The following is a 16597-nucleotide window of genomic DNA, read 5'->3' on the forward strand; positions in this document are numbered from 1 at the left end:
GTGAGGGCTGCAGGAGAGTGAGGTCATTACAGCGTCAGTCTGAGTGATGTCATGTGCACAAAGTGTTATAATCTCTCCTGTTTTTAATCTTGAAATATGAAACCTCTTTGATACTTCATGTGTTACCATGGAAGGAGGTCTTGAACATGCCATGAGTACTTCCTCGTGTATCAAAGAAAAGAAATGTTGTAGAACTTTTAAAAGTGTTAAATGAAATATTGGAATCGCTGCATGAGAAATGACTCATTTCAAAAGTACTTTTAAAAGAAATGGAAAATAAGAGGCTGATCCTGTCAATTAAAACTGAAGAATAGAATTCACTGTTGAAAATCTCCTGTTTAATCTCTGTTAAAGAGGTGCTGCAGGGGCAGATCTAGATTCAGGTGAAAGGGGGTGTTGTACACCCCTAGGCTCTGCCTCCACCTGAGGGGGAAGAAAATCTATAGCCTTGTTCCTGCATTCTAAAGCCAATCTTGGAATCTAAATACTGACCTTGAGTCATACTTTTTATCATAAACACTGGAAAGCTTCAAATTCTGCATGCGGTAACTTTCATCAACCAGCGTTTGTTTATTCAAGACCTTTCCCATATTTTATCAAACATCTTTGCTCAGTGGTGGTGGGGGTGTACAATACCCTCCAGCCCCTTCTAGGCCTCCCACTGTGCTATATAAATGGTTAATTAACAAGATGCATTTAAAACCAACCAAACAGACATCTGTTAATTTTCATGTGAATATTTATTAATAAAGTACAGTAATCTGTCTATAAATATGCAAAATACAAACGTTACAAACACAAAACTTCACAAGCAACCAAAAGGGATCAAATAGTTGGTTACCAAACAAGTGGTACATAAATAATATTACGTTCATTATAAATATTACAAATGATGAAAAATAAATACCAAATAACATAACAATATGTTTGATACAAACATAACATGAGTGGTTAAGTTGTGCTGTTTTTGACAGATAATCAGGACAACAGACCACCTTGTGGAATGCAATGTGTCTCAATATAAATACTCTTTGGCATAAAGAACATCTAGAGTGACTCGCACAAAGACGTGGCGCTGCAGCACAAAAGGTGATGATTGCAACCATGTGATTCTTCTGCACACCGCAGTTTTCATCTTCATTTTGGTGAAAGCACTGAACCTTTTGCACTTTTGTGGCACTTTTTCACTCATCTGATGCAGACAAAGCAGAAGAAAAGCATCTAGGGTCTAGTCGACGCAACGTTCAACGCTTTTTGCTGCAGAGAAAAAGAGAAAAGGAGTATTACATTGTGCATCTCTGTGCCAGGGGCAAAATCTGCACATGGGTGATTCTTTAACTACGGGCACTATTGGCCTTGTAAATGTAATTTCCACCACACCATTGCCTTACAATATAAAGCGCCTTGGGGCAACTGTTTGTTGTGATTTGGCGCTATATACATGTGCTCTGACGTCACTGTTTATCTCCATAGAAACTACCCCAACAATCTTTCATACAAACTGTTTAGGGACATTACAGTGTTGTGGTGGAAATTACGGCAATAGTGTGGGACAACTACATTTTGTTTAAAAAAAATCACAACAGTTGTATGACATTGAATACCCCAATTATATTTTGATTATTTTACTGATATTTTATTCAGAGATATTTTAAAACATTAGAAAAAACGTTTCTTTACCATTCATTTTTATCATTGAAGATCAAAAGTCTGGGTGTGGGACAAGCACAAAACAGCAATATTTGAATATAATGATGCTGAAAAAAGGTGAAAAAGTCATTATAGACTACTAGAACAAATTTCTTAACACACTTTCATTGTAAAGATAACTATAAAAGTGTGAAATTTCCCCTTTTTTCTGTTTTTCATACAATATGATCAAAGGACGTAATAAGTGCCCGTAGTCTAAGAATCACCCACATATCAAACTGTGGTTTGCTACCACACTGTCGCTGTGTGTTTGACTTACTTGGCCAGGATCTTCTGGATCACTTTCTTCACCCAGAGAGCCTGTGAGTCAAGGCAAACCTCTTCACCTGTCTTCAGAGTGGCACTGTAATGCAAAACCAGAAGCACACTCAAAATGAGAAACACAAAAACCAAAACAAATGGAATACGAGAATGTGATGAGGACTGGGAAGAAATCCTTACATGATCTCAGTCTCCTCACAGTGAGAGCTGGCCGGGATCAGCTCCACCTTCTGAATGTGGCTGATGATTGATGTTTTGTCCTCTGTCAGGATGCACCGACAGCGCTGTTCTGCACCCAGGCTCCTCAAACTCATCCCTGTTAGGAGACAGCGATCACAAACGTGTCACAGCTTGATGCTTTCTGAGGCAAATCCTTGCAAGAATGTAAGGAGGCCAGGAGACCGTAACAGTGAACTATTGAAGAGGTCATATTGTGTATTTTTCCTGCATGTTAATGAAAAAACAATGAAAGTTGTCATCCAAATATATAGAGACACGGAGATTATGCATTGCAAAGAAATCATGCTCCCTCTCTGTGGCATATGTCACAGGACTCAAACAAGCCACAGGCCGAAATTCGGCTCGTAGCGGGATATTAGTTACATGCATGCATAAAAATGTGCAACTTTATGAATGTTTGGTATCAATCTCCAGACGTATTTAACTGTAAAATCCAGCTAAACTCTATTTTTGCACAATATGACCCTGTTAAAATAACAAATGTAGTCACTGCTGTTTCAAAATTTTAAAAAATAAATAAATCTCACCTTCTGTGATGGTCAGAAAGGCCAAAAGCACCACAGTGGAAGAGGCGATGACTCTGCTGCTCACCATTTTGCTGTTTTCAAACTGTGCGACAACTAAAAAGCACGAAGTAAAACAAAAAAAGGACGATTTCCTTTAACAAATCAAGTTAAAAGCACTGAGCAAACTGCAGCACGGAGGATGTTTGAAGTTCTCAGATTCAGCTTTCCTTTTCGCTGAGGTGATGTCTTCTTCCTTCTTGGATATGCAGCTGAAGAGAAGTGTTTCACCTTTTATAGTCAGTATGAGGAAGTGAGTCATTTCCCCAAGCTCGAACACAATTGCGCAACCTGGGACAACTGGCAGCGGGAATTTACACTGGAGGAGGAGTTTAAGAGTGAAATGCCATCTGTGTTTTATGAGCTTCTGTGAGTGATAAGCTCAAACATCACAGTGACTAAAAGTGATAAATGGAGCAATGACAATGGAATGCTTGAAAGAAAGAAATATCCGATGATGGTAAACTGATTGAAATCAAGTCACAACTAATATCCGGATTATGTTTGACAAATCTTTGTCGCAACCTGTGACTGAAAAAGTTCCACTCATGTTGTGTCATCTGCAATTTCACCTGTGGGACAGGAAATGTGTTTTGTTTTTTTAGAAAGCTCACTGCACCTCGTGTGAACTTTATGTTCACACATATGCAGGAAATTATATATGTCTAGTGGAACACAGAAACAAATTTCAAGTGTTATCCTGCATGTGCTGCCAACCTCAAGTGACTTCAGGCAATATCGAATGATAATCTCAGGAAATCGCAGTGACTAAAAGTTAAAATATATATGCAATGTAGTACTTTCATTGTGTTCGTAGGGATCCTAATGAGAAGTCTATTGCAGAAATTCAGCCTGGCATAAACAAAGGTGTGGACGGGCTTTTCTGCATCTCATAAAGTGAGCGTGAGACAGAGTTTGGGAGTATTTCTGAGATTGTGAAAAGAGATCTTACAGAGGTGTTTGGTATCTGATTTAAAGGTGAGTTGCTGGGTGACTGATGAGGAGTCAGGAATGTCATGGCCAGAGAATGTAATGCTGGTTATGGAGGATGACTGGATCTGGAATGGAATGCCAACCAAGATCATTTTAATATTGGAGCTGTTCAGCTTGAGAAAGTTGTTTTATCCAGATAGGTGGTGAGGATTGATAGAAAAGATGATAGTGACGACAATGATGGCGAAGGTGCAGAAGAGTGTGTGAGCTTGTTTTCACGTAAAGTTGTGTGTCATCATTGTAGCAATAAAATGAGTCCATAGCGACTGGTGACATGGCCAAATACATATGTGTGTGTATGATGTGAAAAGGATGGGGCCAAGGACTGACCCCTGGGGAACCCCATAGGTGACAATCTGTCTGGGATCTTGCATTTCCAAAGGAAATGTACTCTGTTCTGTTGGTGAGGTAAGATTGAAACCAACTGTTAAGGCTATTGTCAATGAGTCCAATAAGCCAAGTTAGAGTTTTGAACGCACACTGCATTATGGGATATGGTCAGAGGTGAACTAAAACAAACAACACATTACAGTATGATGTCTGCTAGTTCCCTCTATAATTTCTTCTGATGGAAAGGGACAGACGTGATTAGTATTTATGTGATCAAGGTATCCTGACAGTCGGAAAGGAAATGATTTAGTTGCATTTGCTTATGGCACTCAGCAATTTTTAGTCAGATTAACAGTGAAATGATTTGACAGGCTAGGTGTTTCTGGTAAGGGTGACTGCTTTTATCAGCTGTTTAGAAACAAATACTGTGCACACATTGTTTTCAAGACCACTGAAGACTCAGAGGAAGGTTTGGTATCTACAGTTTGGTCAGTTAAGTTCACAGACAGCAAGGGCAAGATTGTCCAGTGCCACAGTGCGAAGTATCTCAAGCCCAAGATAAATGCAAATCAGTACAAGTGTTGTATTGCAACAGCCTATATCTTCATTCAGGAGTAGCATAAATGATTTATTACCTCTGCCAACAAAGTTGGAGGAGGTTATGTTTTCGCCCCTGTTTTTGTTTGTGAACAGTCTGGATCCCACAGTTTTTCATATATCGTTATGAAATTTTTTACTGAAGATTCATATCCTGACAGACAAGAACTGATTAAATTTTCAAGGTCATAGAAGGTCATACAATTTTCAAGGCCATAAAAATTTCAAAAATTCATAATTGTCAAAAACAGCACATTTCTTTAATATTTAAGAGCGCTATGTAGGATGGTATCCTTTGTGAACTGACAAAGTTTGATCTGGATCTGATCCAGATTACAGATTTTGTGGCCATTTTAATGAAACATTGACAACCCCATTTCATGTATATTTTACATTATATCTTAATCAAATGTGCCCCAGTCACTCATATTTGAAAGTGATGTGCAGACTGGCACTCACTATCACCTGACAAAGTTTGATCTGGATGTGATCTGAATTGTGGATTTTGTGGACTTTTGAATTTAATATTTAAAAGCCCATTTGATGTACATTTTGCATTATATCTCAATCAAAAGTGCCTCAATCACTCTCATTTTTCTGTTACAGATTTACCTACACCACCAAAACTGGATGGAGGTTCCAATTTTTTTTGCCTGTTTCTCTGTCTTCCAGTTATCAGTCGGAAATCAAGTGCCAAAAAGCAATGACAAATTGTGCATAGCAAAGATAACCAGTGTTCTGCCTCTTTCAGTTTGTCACAGCAGATCAATCATTTCCATCTCACCATGTCGTCTGAAGGAGGACATCTCTGCATGTCCTCCCTCAGCACATCCATAAACCTCCTCTTTGGTCTGCCTCTTCTCCTCCTGCCTGTTGGCTCCATCCTCAGCATCCTTTTCCCTATATACCCTGGGTCCCTCCTCTGCACATGTCCAAACCATCTCAATCTCGTGTCTCTGACTTTGTCTCCAAACCACCCCACCTGAGCTGTCCCTCTGATATGTTCATTCTTAATCTGTCCATTCTCGTCACTCCAAAAGAGAATCACAACATCTTCAGCTTTGCTTCTTGTCTTTTTGTTAGTGCCACTGTCTCTAAGCCATACAACATAACTGGTCTCATGACTGTCTTGTAAACTTTCTCCCTCACTCTTGCTGACATTCTTCAGTCAAAAATCACTCCTGCCACCTTTCTCCACCCACTCCACTCTGCCTGCACTCTCTTCTTCACCTCTCTACTACACTCTCCAATACTTTGGACAGTTGACCCCAAGTATTTAAACTCAGCAACTTACACCACTTCTACACCTTGTAAGTGCACTATTCCACTCATTCACACACTACTGACTTTCATTCCCCTTCTCTCCAGAGCATTACTACACCTCTCCAGGCTTGACTCAACCTGCTCTCTACTCTCACTACAGATCACAATGTCATCTGCAAACATCATAGCCCATGGAGACTCCTGTCTGATCTCTTCAGTCAAATTTACCATCACTATTGCAACAACAAATGGCTCAGAGAAGATTCTTGATGTAATCCCACCTCCACCTTGAAAGAGTCTTTTCTACCCTAAGTCCTGTACTACCCTAACATACTTCTCTGCCACTCCAGACTTCCTCATACAATACCACAACTCTTCTCTTGGAACCCTGTCATAAACAGCAAAGATAACCAATGTTATGAAAAAGAATTCAGAAACTGAAAAAGTTGAAAAAAAAAAACACAAAAACACTTCAAGTGCATCAACTAAATACATACTCCTGACATTTGATCACATCTAATTTAAGTTATGAAAAGTCACTTCTAACAGGGCTTTGACCTTGACATTTTTTCCAAGGTAAACGTTTGTGGAATTGGAAACTAGTGTCAGCAGAGGCTTGCGCTCTGCACTGAAAAAAGAATGTTTGAACCAACTTTAAAAAGTGTTACAATCTGTAAAAACCTGAATGAATTAAGTTATTTGAACTTAAGTTTGTAAGTTAGAGTTGATTTAACTTTTTTCAGTGTATGAGCGTGGCACTCTAATATTTTATTTTATTTTTATTCATTTATGTATTTTGTATAATGCAACATGAGAACTATAATGTTTGACATGGAGGCCTTGATTGGCCTGCATCTGTGAATCATTGTTAAATTTGTCGGGTAAGGCACCTCACCCGTGCTTTTCTGCCAGGAAAACAACAACCCTATGGACCCTGGCTACATTGCATCATTTCATGCTGAATTTCAAGATGCAAGTTGTAGAATTTCAAACATGATCTGATATTTTTTTCCAGGCTCTTTGGTCACAAGACTGTGATAACAGCCTCCTTGAACCTGTCACACAGTGCGAAGTGAGACCACCGTTTCAGAGTCACGACCAATCAACTTTCTTTCACGATGCTAATCTTTTATCGGTGACAGCCAGAGATCGCAGTGCATACTGGGCTTAACACAGCACAGATGAGACTGGCATATCTCACTGGAAACTGGCACAAAAACAACAACAACAACAAAAAAAAATTGCCAAATAACGTGCACTCAGCTAAATAAATTAAGGGCATGCATCCAAGTTTGTATTTGCTAACCCTTGACTCTAAAACAAAGAGTGGTGATTGGCACATGCGCACTCAGAGCTTATGGTGCCTTTTACAGCAGATGGAACACTGCCAGATTGGAGGAAGTGTTTTATTACAGTGGTGATCAGGGGACTTATGACAGAGCTATTTGCTTTCATGAGGGCTGTAGGGCATTTATTATAAACATAAAAGATTGTCATATTGTTAATTTCATGTATTTGTTTTTACTTCATTATTTGCTTTCTAGTCTTGCATTGAGCTTACGGTATTTAAGCACATTTGGTGTTTTGCTTTTTTTTAAGGTATCATTATGTATCATTCAGGTATAATCCTTTTGATTGAAGTTGTATTAAAAAAAAAGAAAGAAAATAAAAAGCCTAAACAATGGCAGAACATTGTTGGAGAAGCTCCAATTTACCCGAGGATGGAAAACGATCCTTGTAACCGAAAATGGCTGCAGTGGGTTGCCTTGTTCATGTCTTTACAGAGAAAATATTTTTGCAAACTTTTTTGTTGTTGTTGTTGTTGTTGTTGATTATGTACATTTATAATTTAACAAGAACTCAAAAGAGACTTCTGTCTCTTTTGAATTGGAGATTGTAGATTGAATTGTAATTATAACTGTATAATTGTAAATATTGTAATTTGAATTGTAGATTGGATGTTGTAATATTCCTGGAAGGCCTGGCGGCATGAACATTCTCAGTGATGTTCTGACAAAACCTCTGCGAGCTGAAACACATCTGAGTGACAGCTGTGACGTCACCCCAGATACTCTTAGTGAGCAGAAGGAAGTGTGGTGTAATTTTAAAGAAGAGGGGCTCATGATGCGGTTTTAACCACTTGATTATTCATTGTGTGAGTTACTTAAACACTATGAATACTAAGAATATAACAATTTAGGTTGTACAATAAGATTTTGTCACTTCTGCCAACTTAGTGTTGGTAGATTAATAATCATGCCTGTCTGTCTGCACTGTTGTTCACAGTGTTTCATAAAGTAGAAGATGGACTTTGACAAAATTTTTTGGAGTGATTCTCTTTATGTTTAAATTCCAGTCATTTGACATTTTGAAACATCATCCCTCTATTTTCAAGAGCCTATAAGTATCTGTACCAACTAAATCTGAGGGTTATGGTCCATACAAAAAACAAAAACCTCTTTTACAGACAGTTTTCTTTAAAACAATTCAGGAAATGGATACATGAACATTTCCAAGTCTCTGAATATGTCTTGGATTTCAATTATAATACTCATTAAGAAATATCATATATATATATATATATATATATATATATATATATATGTCCAGCTCTCCACAATTTCACAGATACTTACTGGACTGGTAAGCACTGAAAGCCGAGATAGACATGTCCAAACTTGTCCTCTGACATGCCGAAACGGAGGTGTTCCTTTGTCTCGCTTCCAAAGCGAATTGGTCGTGACGCGCAAAGCCTCTGCATGGCTTTCCATGACAAAATCTCTTGTTAAAAGTGAAATCTGCCGGAAAATGGCTGATGTCCAGCTCTTGTGATAACCAGAGAAAGAGCACACGACCGTCTCGTATCCACAGAGCCATCTCTTTAGAAATGGTCCAGTGGCTCGTGCCGCGTCGTCGCAGCTCGAAGCGCGGTGCGCCAAGCGTCCTTAAACGGGTCCTTAAAGCTGTACTAACAGACCTTATTCTCTGTGAAGCCCGTAAAATTTTCACCGAAAACCAGATAAATTTTTCGAATGGTTTCCAGGTGCCAGTCTCTAACAGCTTATGAAAAAATTCTGATGGAAAAAAAGTCCTTTTCATTCCGCCATTTCCAGACAATGAAAATCCGACGAGGGGGCGGGACCACTCCTTCCCAAGGCGTGCTCACAGGCGAATGACGTCACCGACAGGCGTGGAAAAACTCACGCATGCGCACAAGGGTTCAAGCATGTCTGACGTGAAAACATATAAATGAAATCCATATAGTTTTTGAAAAAAATAAAAAGGACCGTTACTTTATTGACAGACCTCGTATATATGCACACAGTATAGATTGTATGGGAAATCTGCCTGGAGTAGGCAGTTCTGAAAAACTGAGTGACTGTGCAAGAAGGACAGTAGTGAGGGAAGCCACCAAGACACCCTTCACAACACTTAAGGGGTTACAGCCTTCTGTGGCTATAATTGGAGAAACTGTGCATACTTCAGCTTTTGTCTGTGAATCACCATTATAAATACTACAACAGAGAATGATTTTCTTAAAAATAAGGTGTGACATGTGAGCTACAATTTGCCAGAAAGCACACAGGAGACTCGAGCCTTGATCTGTTCTGTTTCTTGCATTGAAATCCTTTTCTATTCCACTCCACCGTGAAGCTGTGACTGGTGGACTGGTGGTACAACTCACAAATGTTTTACCAAACACAGTTTCTCCAATCTCAGCCATGGAAGATAAGTCCTACAGAGTCATGAGCGTCTTAGCAGCTTCCCTCACTGGCCTACTTGCAAGATCACTGTTTTTCAGAAATGCCTACGTCAGACAGATGGACCACACAGTACCATACTGTTTGTATTTCTTAATAATTGATGTAAATCAAGTCCAAGATATATTTAGTGACTTGTAAATGTTTATGTATCCATCCCCTGAATTGTCTAAAGACAACTGTCTGTAAAAATGATGATTAGCATTTTTTTTTAAAATAATACTTATATATACTTTGTCCAATTACTTATGGGCTCTGAAAATAGAGGCACTATGTTAGCTGTAACTCTTAAATGATTGTAATATTTAAATCACTTGAAATAAAGCTGGCAGTCGGCACTATAAGTATGTATTGATTTGATTTATTTCAATTTCGTTATGGTGGTGTACAGAAAAAAAACCCCAAACCTTTCCACTGTCCAAATACTTACGGACCTAAGTGTATAGGAGAAGTAATTCCTATTTAGGTGCCAGAGCTTATCTCCAGATTCTGTAGCATGAAACAGATGAGAGTCTACAACTCCCCTGGACGGGGTGTAGGGTAGTTCCCCAGCCATGGCTGGGACACATTTACAGGTGGGTGAACTGTGACAGTCCAAGTGTGTTGTCCGAGGACAAGTAGCATGAGGGGGATTCAAACCCAGGTCTATGTATTGCCAGATTAGTTTCCTGTCTACTGCGTTTCCTGCTTTACTGAATGTATGGACCCAAGTTTAAACCCATTCCCATTTCCCCGTTCCCATTTAAACTTTACAAAAACAGAAACCAGAAATGAATATCATATTCGCATCAAAAGAAAATTAAATTGATCATGTGGTGACTGATGTATATTGTGGTGATGAAAATATGTCATCCATCATCTGGTCAGCACAAAAACTATGCATGACATATGACGATTGAGTCACGTTTCCTGCACTCGGTTCTGTGGTGTCGTGGCTCCGGCAAATTGGGGCACTGGCGCATGCTCCTTGGCTTGACATACGAGGAACGACGTATTGCACTTTTAAAGGAAGTGTGATGAAATTTGCTTCAACAGCATGACAGCTGTTGTTTCAACATTACAAAAGTCCTGTGACCGCAGTCAAACTTCCTGTGCCACACATTTTGCAAAAATGTTAATTTGGAAATGTGCAGGTGGAAAAAAAACCTAAATACGAGGTCTGTCAATAAAGTATAGGTCCTTTTTATTTTTTTCAAAAACTATATGGATTTCATTCATATGTTCTTACGTCAGACATGCTGGAACCCTCGTGCGCATGCGTGAGTTTTTCCACGCCTGTCGGTGACGTCATTCGCCTGTAAGCACTCCTTGTGGGAGGAGTCGTCCAGCCCCTCGTCGGAATTCCTTTGTCTGAGAAGTTGCTGAGAGACTGGCGCTTTGTTTGATCAAAATTTTTTCTAAACCTGTGAGACACATCGAAGTGGACACGGTTCGAAAAATTAAGCTGGTTTTCAGTGAAAATTTTAATGGCTGATGAGAGATTTTGAGGTGATACTGTCGCTTGAAGGACTTCCCACGGTGCGAGACGTCGCGCAGCGCTCTCAGGCGCCGTCGTCAGCCTGTTTCAAGCTGAAAACCTCCACATTTCAGGCTCTATTGATCCACGACGTCGCGAGAGAACAGAGAAGTTTCAGAAGAAGTCGGTTTCAGCATTTTATCCAGATATTCCACTGTTAAAGGAGATTTTTTTAATGAAAGACGTGCGGACGAATTGCAGCGTCGGCTCGCAGCCGCCGCGACGCTCCGCCACAGGAAAAACACCTCTGTTGGAAGCCTTAAGGACAAGTTGGAACATGTCCAGCTGTTAAACAATTTCTCATATACTCACTCCACTGAAAGCCATCAAAAGCTGCCTGGATTTTACAAATGGTTATCAACACGGAGGTGTTTTTCCTCTGCCGCCGCACCGTGTCAGCTGCGTCCCGACGCGCGGACCCGTCCGCACGTCTTTCATTAAAAAATCTCCTTTAACAGTGGAATATCCGGATAAAATGCTGAAACCGACTTCTTCTGAAACTTCTCTGTTCTCTCACGACGTCCTGGATCAATAGAGCCTGAAATGTGGAGGTTTTCAGCTTGAAACAGGCTGACGACGGTGCCTGAGAGCGCTGCGCGACATCTCGCACCGTGGGAAGTCCTTAAAGCGACAGTATCACCTCGACTCCTCCCACAGATAGATAGATAGATAGATAGATAGATAGATAGATAGATAGATAGATAGATAGATAGATAGATAGATAGATAGATAGATAGATAGATAGATAGATAGATAGATAGATAGATAGATAGATAGATAGATAGATAGATAGATAGATAGATAGATAGATAGACAGACAGACAGACATGGCCACTCCTGCCACTATGGCACAGTTCAGCTATTATATTAATTTTCTCCATGACCTCTCAGGGGCTCCGTACCATTCACACCTGCACCGATCACTAATCATGAGCTGATTGGCATTCTGTGGGTCCTAACTTGTTAATCTATGGCATAGTGCATAATGCATAGTGCAAAGTGCATAATGCAAATGCATTTTGCTATTTACATGACATTTAATCTGAGCACAAAATAGAACACAGGGTGAAAAGTGGTTGTATGAAATAATTTAATTTGTAACAAGCATGTTTTGGACATAACATGAAATCAACCAATAAGAGTGCCATCTGTCATTCCCTTTAAGAGGGAATGGCACCTGCACCTAGTCCAGATGGAAATCCCAGAACTGGGAGGTTTTCTGGTGAGGATGCAATTCTTCAGACCATGAAAGTGCAGAAGTAGCAGTCATCCACCACAGCTCCCTGAGGTGAAGCATTTTAGCACCTTCTTCAAGCAACAACACTTTCTTAATCCTCCTCGTACCACCCAGTCATCTCCATATCCCATCAGGTACCGAGTGCACCTGGACACTGTGGTCTGCTCTGTGTTGGTGCGCTCCACCTGCAAACCCAGGAAGAAAACCAGCAGGAAAAAAGATACAAACCAGACTCATTGTAGTTTTGTGCATTAACATTACTTTTTACTTTGATTTTGTTATGATTTTTTTTTCGACTCCACAAAAGAAACAAACACGACAGATATACAATAGAACGATCCGCGTTTATTTCTTTTATGGACTCTAAACACTGAACAAAGCTTCACACTACACAATCCAGAGATAAGAACCAGCAGACAGAATCTTGTTTAAATCCTGTATGTGTCAGTTTGCTGATTTGTGGATCCTCTGAATGCACCTTCTTTGTCAACTTTTACTCATTTCAAAATAAATATTTCACTGAAAGCAAATATTACAATAATGTGTGCTGTGTTACCATTCAGACTTTCGAGGAATAGAAACTAGATATAAATATCACATTTGCTTCAATGGAAAGTTAATTTGATCATTTGCTGTTCTGTCTGAGTGTGTCACTGGTGTGTTGTGAAAATATTGTGCTACACAACGTCTGACCAGCACAGACACACATGGCACATGATGTTTGATTAGTTGATTAATCTCCAGTTTTCTTTGGAATGCTGGGTATACATTCATTCATTCATTCATTCATCTTCTACTGCTTAGTCCAATTAAGGGTCGCGGGGGACTGGAGCCTATCCCAGCAGTCATAGGGCGTGAGGCGAGGTACACTCAGGACAGGACGCCAGTCTGTCGCAGGGCCACAAACAGACAAACAAACACAGACACACCCACACACACACCTAAGGACACTAGCACACTAACCACTAAGCCACCGTGCTGCCCGGAATGCTGGGTAATGACTGCAAATTTCAAATGTTTTTACTCTTTAGAATTCAATAAAAGAGTGCTAAAAATTATGAACATGTTGACTCCTGCAAAGCAAATCCACAGTACAAATATAGTTATTTGTTATTATCGTAGAATTATTTGTGCACTGTGCACAAAGTGCAGTGCTGAACTTCTTGGGTCCTGGATAGCTGCCTTGTGGTATGCTGTCCACCAGGTCTAAGATAGCGATCTCAGTGTTTGCTTCTTTTATGGACTATTTGCTTTCTCCTGCTGTTGTTGAACTTGTTTTTTATTCCATTCTATACCTGCTACACCCACGTTTTTTTTTGTTGGTTTTTTTTTTGATCTGGCCTTGGACTCTTGTTTTCATCATATCTGGCTCCTGTCTCCAGTTTTTGTGTTTGTCTGTTGACCTTGTTTGTGGTATTGAAACACTCCCCTCCCCACAGTTTCACTTGTGATTCTTTGCAGGCTTTTTTGTTTGCTTTCTGTCCTTGTGCTTTTCCCGCTCACGTATGCCTCACTCTAAGCGTCTAAGTGTCTTGCATGTGGGTCCACACCTAGATAAACAGATAGCTGGAGATTTAAAGTGGTGTTTGTCTATTTGGAACTTTCACAGTTTATAAAAAATGTATTCGTTGGCTCAAAATAAGCTTCTTTTTTTTTCAAGCATATCCTCCTGACGACTGGTAGTCAGGAGGTTACCTCAAAATCAGTTGACCTGCAGACAACCCTGTATCACGAACATGATCTGTTTTTTTAAGTACATTTATTTGTTCGAGTTTGCAATCGTCCTGGCTCAAGACGAAGATCTACGGTTTTAATGACTTCAAAGACACAGCCAAATGATTAGCCAGAATGTAGCATAGCATAAGTTCTGAAAGGAAGACTCAGATTCACCTTATCAATAACAGCTGTAATCTCAAAGGAAGCAGCTGGTCCCCCTTTCAGTCATCAACTTCCGACCAACATGACATGCACATCACTTAAAAAAATTTACTTCTAACTCACCTCTCTGCTGCTTGCAGCTGCTGATTGGGACACTACCTCCTCCACCCCACTGGCACCAGTTGGTCTCTCTCTGTACCTAGGGTTGGCTCTGCTCCAATCTTCTTCCAACAACAGGATCTGCGATATACCTGCTCCTACACCACCATGACAAGGACCTACACCACAGACTGTACTAACATTCTGCACATTATCATTATGGATTAAAATCTTTAACTTTTTCTTGTCTCCTAAGTCTTTATGGTAGAAGTTCTTTAGTTGCCAGGCTCCAGCTACCTTATTGGACAGCATAGTGTATTCCGTTTCCACACTATGGAAGCAACAAATCACCTACTTTCCATTTGAGTACTACTAAATAACAGTTGAGTACCAGTACTCTGATACCCTATGGACTACTGCTTTTTGTCTGCTATATAGTAAACCAGTATGCCTAGTCAGCTGTAGCTCGTGTGTTTAGGGTCCTGGTGCTTCCTGTCTTACTGTATGTTTGTGAGAAGTGGACGCCGTGAGAACCAGAGACTTGGGGCAATGATTGGATGTCTTTGATACTTGGGCTCTTCAGAGGATCCTTAGGTACCACTGGAAAGACATTGTATCAAACAAAAGGTTACTTAGGCAAACTCAGATGAGGAGTATCAGTTGCATTGTGAGGGAACATCAACCACGACCATGTGTTCTGTTTCTCAAGCCATGATCCAGCACATAGGTGCCTCAGCGCTGGGGACTCCAGCAGCTGGAGAAGGCAAAAGGTACATCCACATTTCACCTGGCTGCAAGAGGTGGGGATGAAATGGTTGTCTGTCTGGGTGGTTGCCATCCAGGTCCTCGGGCAGTTCTGTGGTGTGATAGATGCTGCGACACGCAGCGCCAGCCGGTGCTGTCAGGCTTGACCTGTTCTCACATATGACATGAAGAAATGGAAGAAGTATTTTATTGATGATCAAATACAGCTCTTATTGTACGAGTCATCAAAAATACTTAAAAAAAGAAAATTGTGAAGCAGTTGAGAAAGAAAGCTGGGGAAAAAAAAACAGCTGAATCATAAATGTGTCATCAGTTGTTATTCCTCCTGGTTTTTCCGCCGTGTGTGTGTGTGTGTGCGCGCGCGTGTGTGTGTGTGTGTGTGTGTGTGTGTGTGTGTGTGTGTGTGTGTGTGTGTGTGTGTGTGTGTGTGTGTGTGTGTGTGTGTGTGTTGTGTGATTTGACATATTCAGCATTTTACAGCATGTGTGGCACTCAACTATAAACACATCTAGCAGCAAACAATTTGTTTTCAGTGTAGCTAGAGTTGGAATGTTAATAGTGATAATGCTGATATAAAGAACTCTGAAGTGAGAACATGTCAGCACAAACATGAGAGGCAGCCATCAAACTCTGGGGGTTTCATCGTACCAGGAGTTTTTGGGTTACAAATGGGAGGAGGGACTGGATGAGTGTGTTTTGCCCTGGTGGTCCTCAGACAAAGCTTTGACGTGGAGTATCAGTCTAAGAAAGGGTCACCCTGGAGTTTAAATCCCACATCTGTGACAGTCTTGTTAATGAAAAATCATTCTGTAGACGATCTGCTAATTACACGAGATACAAAAAGCTGCAAATCTCCTGCCGTTCATTAGTCATCAAACAAATGCAGTAATTACACCCATTAAAACATCCTGTTTATACAACCCCAATTCCAATGAAGCTGGGACGTTGTGTACAGTGGGGAAAATAAGTATTTGACCCCCTGGCAGTTTCTTGGGGTTGTTCTCATCCTCTAAACATGGTAAGTGGCGTTGATTCCAAAAAGCTCTATTCTGGTGTCATCTGACCACATGACCTTCTCCCATGCCTCCTCTGGATCATCCAGATGGTCACTGGTGAACTTCAAATGGGCCTGGACATGTGCTGGCTTGAGTAGGGGGACCTTGCTGCCCTGCAGGATTTTAAACCATGACAGCATCATGTGTTACTAATGTAATATTTATGACTGTGGTCCCAGCTCTCTTCTGGTCATTGACCAGGTCCTCCTGTGTAGTTCTGGACCTTCTCAGAATCATCCTTACCCCACAAAGTGAGATCTTGCATGGAATCCCAGACTGAGGGAGATTGACAGTCATCTTGTGTTTCTTCCACTTTCTAATAAATAATC

The 16597-nt window shown here is 40.4% G+C and overlaps 1 protein-coding gene and 1 long non-coding RNA gene across 2 annotated transcripts in view; both read right to left on the reverse strand.

Moving 5' to 3' along the window:
- Positions 1-707: 707 nt before the first annotated feature.
- cxcl8a (chemokine (C-X-C motif) ligand 8a) lies at positions 708-4799 on the reverse strand. Its single transcript, XM_034188962.1, has 4 exons — positions 2739-4799; positions 2152-2287; positions 1970-2053; positions 708-1257 (listed from the first exon to the last, which is right to left on the reverse strand). Exons 1-4 carry the CDS (start codon positions 2803-2805, stop codon positions 1245-1247), a joined length of 300 nt encoding a protein of 99 aa, XP_034044853.1. The 5' UTR covers positions 2806-4799; the 3' UTR covers positions 708-1244.
- Positions 4800-9582: 4783 nt separating this feature from the next.
- LOC117525607 overlaps positions 9583-16597 on the reverse strand; it is an 87236-nt gene continuing 80221 nt past the window's right edge. The window contains exon 2 of the long non-coding RNA XR_004565099.1: positions 9583-9617. This is a non-coding gene — a long non-coding RNA (uncharacterized LOC117525607). The remainder of the gene's footprint in view (positions 9618-16597) is intronic.

This window comes from Thalassophryne amazonica, chromosome 15 (genome assembly GCF_902500255.1).
Source record: "Thalassophryne amazonica chromosome 15, fThaAma1.1, whole genome shotgun sequence".
Classification (NCBI taxonomy): domain Eukaryota; kingdom Metazoa; phylum Chordata; class Actinopteri; order Batrachoidiformes; family Batrachoididae; genus Thalassophryne; species Thalassophryne amazonica.